Raw genomic sequence first — 10000 nt, 5'->3', positions numbered from 1 at the left:
TATTATAGAGATGTTTCCGAAGACCCCAGTACATTCTCTAAGACCCCAGTTCGTTCTCAAAGACACCAGTTCGTTCTCTAAGACCCCAGTTCGTTCTCCAAGACACCAGTTCGTTCTCTAAGACCCCAGTTCGTTCTCCAAGACCCCAGTTCGTTCTCAAAGACACCAGTTCGTTCTCTAAGACCCCCAGTTCGTTCTCCAAGACCCCAGTTCGTTCTCTAAGACACCAGTTCGTTCTCTAAGACCCCAGTTCGTTCTCCAAGACCCCAGTTCGTTCTCAAAGACACCAGTTCGTTCTCTAAGACCCCCAGTTCGTTCTCCAAGACCCCAGTTCGTTCTCTAAGACACCAGTTCGTTCTCTAAGACACCAGTTCGTTCTCTAAGACATCAGTTCTTTCTTACAGACCCCAGTACGTTTTTAAAGATCCCAATTTGTTCTCAAAGACCCCAGTTCGCCCTCAAAGACCCCAATTCGTCCTCAAAGACCACAGTTCGTTCTTAAAGATCCCACTTCGCTCTCAAAGACACCAGCTCATTCTTACAGACCCCAGTTCGTTCTCCAAGACCCCAGTTCGCTCTATAAGACCCCATTTTGTTCCCCTAAGACCCCAGCTCCTTTCTCTAAGACCCCAGTTTTTTCTCAAAGACCCCAGTATGTTCTGAAAGACTCCAGTTCGTTGTCAAAGATCCCAGTTCGTTCTTAAATACCCCAGTGCGTTCTCTAAGATCCATATTTGTTCTCAAAGACTCCAGTTTGTTTTCAAAGATCCCACTTCGTTCTTCTAGCCCCGTTTGTTCTCTAAGAATCTGCTACATTCCTTAAGACTTCAGTTTGTTCTAAGAAAATATTTGTGTAAGACCTTAGTTCGTTCAGAAAAAGAAAAAAAAAAGTTTTCAGACTACAGTTTGTTCTGAGAGAGAGAGAGAGAGAGAGAGAGAGAGAGAGAGAGAGAGAGAGAGAGAGAGAGAGAGAGAGAGAGAGAGAGAGAGAGAGCAGCAGCAGCTCGTCCTCAGATACCAGTGCATATTCTAAGAGTCAGTTCGTATTTTAAGATCCCAATTTGTTCTCCGAGACCCTTCAGCTCTGCGTCCCTTGCTGCACGCTGCGGGGTTTGAGTTGGCCAGCTGCCAGTCAGTTCCCGGCCCTGGCCTGGACTGCCTGTGGATTAGACCAATGCTAAGGATCTCGTGGCTGCAGACCAAGGAAGACAGTGCCTCGGGCCCTCTTGGAATAGACTCTGCTTGTATAGCAACGAATTGATTCCAGTGTTGTTTTGTTTGTATTGTTCCCGTTTTCTGATTACTGGAAGGTGTGCTATTAGAGAAAATTGTTTGGGTCAGTGGATAACGAATATAATTTTAAGATTATTTTGAATATTTTAATGATTTTACGTACTATACTTTACTTACTTTTACCTTACGTTTTTGTTTGTTATTTTCTCCGTTTTCTCTTATATTTAAGGTGTACTTGGTGAAGAAAATGGTGCGGGAGTGTGGGTAACGGAGATATTTTGTTGATTATTGTAAATATTTCCACATTGGTGCACTGCATACAACTGTGCTTTGTTTTAGTAGTGTTAAGGACATGTGGTTTTCTATAAATTTAAATAGGTTAGAAGATAGATGAACTTATACCCACGACTTTCACTAAGAGACATTTATCGTAACAATAATACTTTCTTGTGGTTTTGGTTTTAAGTATGTCAGGTCAGGTAAGGTTAGGTTAGGTAGAATTATTATTTTTTTTATGTAAGAAGGAAACTGGCCTAGGACAACAAAAGAGAGAGAGAGAGAGAGAGAGAGAGAGAGAGAGAGAGAGAGAGAGAGAGAGAGAGAGAGAGAGAGAGAGAGAGAAGCTCACTGAGGTATCACTTCCTGCATTAAAAAAAAAAAAAAAAGGCCAGAGCGATTATTCATAATTGGGCGATAAGTTAAGTTAGGTCAAATTAGATTACACTACGTCAGGTTAAGTTAGTTAAAGTTAAGGAGCAAGCTAACATCATTTTACGTCATTAGAATAGCAAGAAAAATTGAAAAAAATATCCTTGTCAGTTACCACGCAGATCTTTGCCATTATTACCACATTCTTGTAGTGTTAGGTATGTAATTTTTTGATGGTTGTTATCCCCGTGTGCTGAAGTTCAGTGGGCGGGCAAAGGCGCGGCTGTGAGGGTGAGTGTGTCGGGGAGAACCAAGGATGAAGACACTGGACACAAGATCATGACGCTAAGAGTGAAAGTTGTAATATATTGGTGCCACGAATGTGTGTGTGTGTGTGTGTGTTTGTGTGTACGGAGCTGGTCTTCAAAAAATGCTGTTCATGATATAACTGTTCTTGAAATGTAGGTTTTTTTTTCTATCATTTTATTTATTTATTTTTTTTTTGGTGTGTGTTACTTTTTTTTTATTTGTTGTTTTAAGAGATCACAGGCAAGCTCGATGTACCCTTAGTCTTTTAATGTTCTTTTATCACACTGTTCTTTAAATATATCAATGTTTTTGGCACACACGATTTGTTCCAGTGATATATTCCGCTGACCTGTCGTATTATTGAGAGAGAGAGAGAGAGAGAGAGAGAGAGAGAGAGAGAGAGAGAGAGAGAGAGAGAGAGAGAGAGAGAGAGAGAGAGAGAGAGAGAGAGAGAGAGAGAGAGAGACTGTATTTCTGCACATTCCACCTTTTGTTAAATTTCGTTTTGGGATCAATTAATGTTGGGTTTCCTGACTGACACAAGTCTTACACATTTAAACTGTCTTATTTTTATCCTAGAGAGTGTGTGTGTGTGTGTGTGTGTGTGTGTGTGTGTGTGTGTGTGTGTGTGTGTGTGTGTGTGTGTGTGTGTGTGTGTGTGTGTGTAAAAGGGATGGTACGTTCACAAGTATTTAACTAATCACACTGTTTATCTTTACAGAATTGCTGAGCGTGATGGCAGGAGAATTAGCCGCCTTGGTATCCCGGCTGGAGACTGCCGTGGAGAGGCTGGAGAAGGCGGGGCTCGGGGACAAGGGACAGGGAAGCGCTGCAGGGACTCAAGGTAACCCATTGGACTTATAACTCTCTTTCTCCTGTCACCATTCTGATCCGTAACCTCATATGTATTTTTTTCTTATTTTTTTTAGTGTTTCTCTCTCTCTCTCTCTCTCTCTCTCTCTCTCTCTCTCTCTCTCTCTCTCTCTCTCTCTCTCTCTCTCTCTCTCTCTCTCTCTCTCTCTCTCCTTCCATAGGCTTCCTGTTCTCATTCTCATCCTTCATTTCTCTCCTTCCATTGTCTCCTCCTCCTCCTCCTCCTCCTCCTCCTCCTCCTCCTCCTCCTCCTCCTCCTCCTCCTTCTCGCCATGCCTATTCTTTCGTTTCTCTTTTGTCTTTCCTTTATGCGTTGTTGAGTCTTTTGTTTGTGTCTGTATGTTTGTGTGTTTGTTCGTTAGACCCTGCACACCACCCACAGTCTTAAGCCACCTCCTCCTCCTCCTCCTCCTCCTCCTCCTCCTCCTCCTCCTCCTCCTCCTCCTCCTCCTCCTCCTCCTCCTCCTCCTCCAATTTTTTTTGTGTTATCGTTCTTGTTTTCTCTTCCTTATCGCTCCTCCTCCTCACTCCCTCTCTAAATCCTCCTCCTCCTCCTCCTCCTCCTCCTCCTCCTCCTCCTCCTCCTCCTCCTCCTCCTCCTCCTCCTCCTCCTCCTCCTCCATTTCCTGTGCATTTGTTCTCCTATCTCGCAAGCAGGAAAGAAAAGCTGGTCTCGGTCTGGTTAAAGAAAAAATAGGTCTAAATTACTACTAGGAAAACCCTGTGGAGGAACCTGCTTTGTTTATTGTTATTTATTGATTTTGTTTATTTTTTTATATATATTTTATTTATTTATTTATTTATTTTTTGTTTATTTTTTCTCGGTCGGGTGAAGTTGAGGTGAGATTCAGCGAGTGTTTCCTTGGTGTGTTTATTTATTTGTTTATTTGTTTGTTTATTTATTTATTTATTTATTTATTTATTTATTTATTGTTTTAGAAGGTTTGAATGGATTTGTCATGCTGGATTTTGTTTGTTTTAATTTTCACTGCTGGACTTTCTCGTCATAAACACTTCATTTTTTTTTTTTAAGGCTCGTATTTTTCTATTGCAGCCTCTTATATAGTTTTGGTATCGTAGGAATTACAAAATCAGTCTAATTCTTTCCCTTTTTATATATATATATTCTCGTGTCCATGCAACTTTTTCACACACACACACACACACACACACACACACACACACACACACACACACACACACACACACACACACACACACACACACACACACACACACACACACACACGTATTGAATTTCCTCTCGTATCCACTTGTGTTGTCCTTTACCATATAAACATCCACACGCTTACTCTCACCTACTCCTCTCCACATCCACTCTCACTTATCTACATCTTCCAACCACATCCTCGCTTGCTCTCACCTACTCCTCTCCACATCCACGCATATTCTTTCAATTACTCCTTCCCTCCACATCTTAACAGCCACACCAAGGAAGCTGTTTCGTAAGCTTCCTTGAGCCACTCGCAGCACACATCCACATTCTCCACATCCTTTGAACATCCTCCACATCCTCTGAACTTTCCAGTCTCCGGTAAACCTTCGCCATCTCTCCTGAGTCCTCATTTTCCGCCTCAATCGACCCTCTCGGCTTTACCTTCATTATCCGGTGCGTGGAAGGGAGGGAGAGGGGGAGGGAGGGAGTGAAGGACATGGTTGATAGGATGAGAAAAGTGTGTTGTTGGTTGTTTTCTGGTGTTTTATTGTGTGGTGCGCTTGAAATGAAGTGTACTTTTATTTTTTTAAGTTTTGAAGTAATTTTGTTTTTTCGAGATTTTGAACGATTTTTTTTATGAAGATTTTTTTTTTTTCAATTTTGAGTGTAGTTTGTAAATTTTCAAGAAAGTACATTTTTTTAAAGTTTTAACGAAGTATTATTATTATTATTATTTATTTTTTTATTTATTTTTTTTTTCAGTTTTCAACGTAGTATCGTTTGACAGTTTTGAACGACATATTTATTTTTTTTCCCACTCCTGAATGAAGTATTATTTTCTGAATTGGAATGAGGTAGAGTTATCATCGCTTTCTTTTTTGCTTTTATTTTATTCTTACCTTTTCTTTTTTTGTTAGAGTATGGGCCACGGGAACAGAGAGAGAGAGAGAGAGAGAGAGAGAGAGAGAGAGAGAGAGAGAGAGAGAGAGAGAGAGAGAGAGAGACAGACAGACAGACAGACAGACAGACAGAGAAAAAGAAAGCCCGCTTTATATTTCACACACACTAAAAAAAAAAAAAAAAAGTTAAATGAAGTAGTGTTCAGAAAGTTGGTCAATTAAGTTCCACAGGTGTCTTAATAAACTCCTGAGCGCAAATAGGAAAGTCGGTGTCATGCGTACGAAGATACTGAGGTATGTGGAAGAAAGTGAATGAAGAGTACGTATTAAGGAGACGAGTAGCGTTGAGTGTCTCCCGTGCGTCAGGTGTTGGGTAATGAAGGGGCCGGCGAGCGTTGACCAGGTAACCGCCACTTGCTGTACGTGGGGAGTGCTGAGGCGTAGGATAGCGTAGGATTGCTGTCTTTATTTATTTATTTATTTATGTAAGAGAGACACTGGCTACGGGCAACAAAAAGAGCGAAAAACAAAGGCCTACTGAGGTGCCAGTCCTAAGAGAAAGGTCAAAAGGGTCATCAAAACTAGAGGATAAGTGTGTTGAAACTCACAGGTAGGAGGAAATACAGAAGCAGGCAGTGAGCTCCAGAGTTTACCAGAAAAAAGAAAAAGGTGAAATTTTGAGGATACTGGTACTGTATAGGGGGAAGTCCTGCGTATGGCTTGCTTGGTGTCTCTTGAAGGTGTCTGTTGAAGGAATGACCTCTGCAGGGGGGAGGTATATGGTGTGTCCGAAAGTGTGCCACGTACCGCTGCTGTCCATCCTTCAGTGCCTCCCGTTCCGGCACTTTTCGCGACAGGTGGCGGCGTTAGCGGGGCGAGCAGCGGTTTTTCTTCTGACGCCGTGGAGTGTTTTGTTATTCATGCCTCGCTGGCGCTGGGAGGCGGCGCGTGGTGGCCGTGTTGAACTGTGCTGAGTGGTGGTGAGCTGTCTGTGTGTTGACCCTCCTGACGGCGACGTGACTCTCATCCACTATAAGTCACACCAGCGAAGCTTTAGTGCAGTGAAGGGAGGTTCTGGACACCATTGAGAGACGAGGCTTTGAAACAGAGAGGGTCCATGTACCGTCCTTATGGGAGTCACTGCCAGTAACACCCGCGACGCGAACCCTTCAAGTGGTAGCAGTAGCAGGGGAAGGAGGACAAGGAGGGGTTCGCCAGCTGGGTGTAGCAGTGCGTCAGGGAGTGAGCTGAGGTGTTACTCGGGTTACTCCAGCGGAGACCAGTGTTCGTGTAGCGAGTGTGATGACAGTGAACTCCCTCCCACACCACGGGAGAGAAGACCACCACTGAGAACTCAAAGTGAGGTGTTCAGGCGGCCCCATCAGCCTTACGTGCGGGACTACATCGCGGACACCAAGACCCCTCCTGTCACCAAACCCCGTGAAGGCAGAGTGGTCAAGCGGCCGTGTCAACCCCTTGTTAAAGACTACATCGCGGACATCCAGAATCGCTCCGGTAGTAAAGCAGATAGCAGAGAGAGGAAGGCGAAGCACGACTGGACACCCCACAGCCGCCAGACTCGCACCCTTCCTCCCCCGCGCCCCACGACGTGTCCCAGCCCAGGTAGTGTTAGGAGGCGCCCAGGGTGGCACGATGACACGCCTTTAGTCAACTCAGCGGCACTCATACGTGACAGGTGGCCCCGCCCTACACATACACACACACACACACACACACACACACACACACACACACACACACACACACACACACACACACACACACACACACACACACACACACACACACACACACACACACCCAACCTCACAGCCACAACAGATAACTTACCGGAATAAAGGTGAACATCGCTTGAACGCAAACTCTTAAACTTCCATTCGAGTGAGAGAACCAACACAACCGCAAAACCCACATCTCCACCACACGCCATCCACATTGCGACCGAGACCCTCATGATTAACCCTGAACTGGACCCGAGGCATTTGCAGCAGCGTTTGTGGTGTTTGTTTATAGTCTTTGTAGTGGAGCAACGTGGTGGTGGTGGTAGTGGGAGAGGGCTTAATGTAGTTAGTGATAGATTTGTGATTGGCAGTTAGTGGTGGTGGTGATGGTAGTAGTAGTAGTAGTAGTAGTAGTAGTAGTAGTAGACAGTTTTCTTCTTCTTCTTTTCTTTTTTTTTCTTTTCATCGCTATTTTCTTCATCGCTATTCTTTGTCTTTCTCTTTATATATTATCATTTTATTGTTTATCGATAGCAACAAGAGTAATAGTAGGAAATATTAGTAGTAGTAGTAATAGTAGTTGTAGCAGTAGTAGTAGTAGTAGTAGTAGTAGTAGTAGTAGTAGTAGTAGTAGTAATAGTCGTAGTAGCAGCAGCAGCAGCAGTAGGAGCGACAACATTAGTGACAAACGTGTAGTAATAGTAGTAGTAGTAGTAGTAGTAGTGTCGTGGTGGTGATGGTGGTGGTGGTGGTGATGGTGAAGAATGTGACATCATTGTGGCGGCCAGTTGCTTAAAACGGTAAAGTCATTATTGGCAGTGATTAAGAAGCTGCGCGCGTGTGTGTTTGGGGTATAGGGGTGACGAGGGCGGGGGAAGATCTAGTTTTGAGTCATGCGGTGGAGGAAAATGAGTCAGAAGAAGAAGAAGAAGAAGTAATAGTAGTAGTAGTAGTAGTAGTGACAGCAGCAGCACTATTAGAAACAATGCTTCTAAAAACAAGAGAACAACACAACGAAAAATAAAAAAAAACAGGAATAAATAAATGAAACAAAAAAAAAATAACATCGACAAACAAACCTTTTTCACACACGGAGTATTCAAAGGCGTGCTGACAAAGACGGGAACAGTTTAATGGTGACGTAACACACACACACAGACACACACACACAGACCTCTGCCGCGTCGTATAAGTTTGTACACCCATACACTACTACACTACTACACTACTACAGACCATGCTGTCGCGTCTTTGAGAACCCCTTGTGTGGCTGTTATCATAAACCGTGCCTGGGGTAAAAGAGGAAATATAGGGAGCTAATGATAATGGAGGAGGAGGAGAAGGAGAAGTAGATGATGATGATGACGGTGGTGGTGGCAGTGGTGGTAATCTATATTCACCGCAGGGTTTAAGACAAGACTCCTTTTTTTCTCTTTCCTTGTGTGGTGCAGAGGAGGAGAGTGTGAGGAAGAGAGAGAGGATGGAAAGAAAGGAGGGAGGAAGAAATTAGTGGAAGAAGGAATGAAGGGAGATTGGCGTGCTGTGAGCTGCTGTGGGCTGGGGTGATTATAAGAGAGAGAGAGAGAGAGAGAGAGAGAGAGAGAGAGAGAGAGAGAGAGAGAGAGAGAGAGAGAGAGAGAGAGAGAGATTAAATGAGACAAGATTCGCTGGGTTATGAGAGCTGGGTAATTATGAGAGAGAGAGAGAGAGAGAGAGAGAGAGAGAGAGAGAGAGAGAGAGAGAGAGAGAGAGAGAGAGAGAGAGAGAGAGAGAGACTCACATGCAGTGCTTTTATTCTTAAATTACTGTATATTTGTGAAGAAGACTGTTAGAGAGAGAGAGAGAGAGAGAGAGAGAGAGAGAGAGAGAGAGAGAGAGAGAGAGAGAGAGAGAGAGAGACCTCATCTCCACTAGGTTCGCATTACACTGGCTTCCCCCCACTTACACACACACACACACACACACACACACACACACACAGCGCCGCCCCTCGAGCCTCGGAACACTGCCCACCCCCTCCACCTCCCCTCTCTCCAGCACGACTCATTAACTACTGACGAAGGGCTCTGAGCTGATGACGGCTTGAGTGGACGACTTTTTTCCTTCTGGACATTTTTCCTTTCTTGTACTTTATTTTTGGACATTTAGATGATATTATGGACATATTTTCCTGTTCTTCTTCTTCTTATTATTATTATTATTGTTATTATTAATATTATTATTATTATTATTATTATTATTATTATTATTATTATTATTATTATTATTACTATTATTATTTTATTTGGTCATCTTTTATTCAGAACATTTTCTCTGATATTTTTTTCTTGTGAACATTTTCCTGTTATTTTTTTTATTACAGTAATTTTTTCGTGATTATTATTTTTTTTTTCTGGACGTTTTTCTCTTGGACATTTTTTTTCTTCTGTACATTTTTTTTATTTAATTTAATTTCCTCTCACTAAATCTTTTCCCTCATGTTTGTTTCTACATTTTCTAATCCCGAACATTTTTTTCCACCAAATTAATTAACCAGCTCATTTTATTTCGGATTTTTTTCTTTTTTTTTTTTTTTCTTTTTTTTCACGACCTATTTTTCCATCCGTGTATTTTCTCCTTTGTAACTCGCTTTCCCTTAGATATTTCCCGACAACTTCCATATTGCTGACGTCTTTACCAATGGATATTTTACTTATCTGACGATGCTGTGCGCTCCTGAAGTAGTAGTTTTGGGGATTCTGATTTCTGATGACGCTGTATGTGTGTGTGTGTGTGTGTGTGTGTGTGTGTGTGTGTGTGTGTGTTTGAGAAGTTTTAGATTTACGAAGATCTGGGTTTGTTATGTAAGACTTGTTGGGTTCCTGAAGAAAATTTGGCCTCCTGAAATAGGTACGAGGTCATGGCGGGAAATTTTGGTCTCTTGAAGTTGTGAAGTTGTGGCGAGAAGTTTTGGCTTCCTGACGAAGTTACGAGAGGTCCTGGTGAAGTTCTGAGAGCTTCTGATGAGTTTATAAACGCTACTGACGAAGTTATGAGGTGAAGTTTTGGCCTGACGAAGTTACGAAAGGTCTTTAAGAGCTGTCATTTCTTTTAGATCACGAAAGGATGACTCCATTATT

The 10000-nt window shown here is 42.8% G+C and overlaps 1 protein-coding gene across 16 annotated transcripts in view; it reads left to right on the top strand.

Moving 5' to 3' along the window:
* Positions 1-10000, top strand: part of LOC135089238 (adenylyl cyclase-associated protein 1-like) — a 98854-nt gene that overhangs the window by 71791 nt on the left and 17063 nt on the right. For all 16 annotated transcript variants that reach the window (XM_063984662.1, XM_063984656.1, XM_063984658.1 and 13 more), the window contains one exon: positions 2912-3034. In XM_063984662.1, the coding sequence (XP_063840732.1) occupies positions 2926-3034 (109 nt within the window). In that variant the 5' untranslated portion in view covers positions 2912-2925. The remainder of the gene's footprint in view (positions 1-2911; positions 3035-10000) is intronic.

The sequence above is a fragment of the Scylla paramamosain genome, chromosome 32, assembly GCF_035594125.1.
Source record: "Scylla paramamosain isolate STU-SP2022 chromosome 32, ASM3559412v1, whole genome shotgun sequence".
NCBI classification, from domain to species: domain Eukaryota; kingdom Metazoa; phylum Arthropoda; class Malacostraca; order Decapoda; family Portunidae; genus Scylla; species Scylla paramamosain.
The sequence above is the reverse complement of the archived record's forward strand: the minus strand, read 5'-3'. Positions and strand labels throughout refer to the sequence as shown.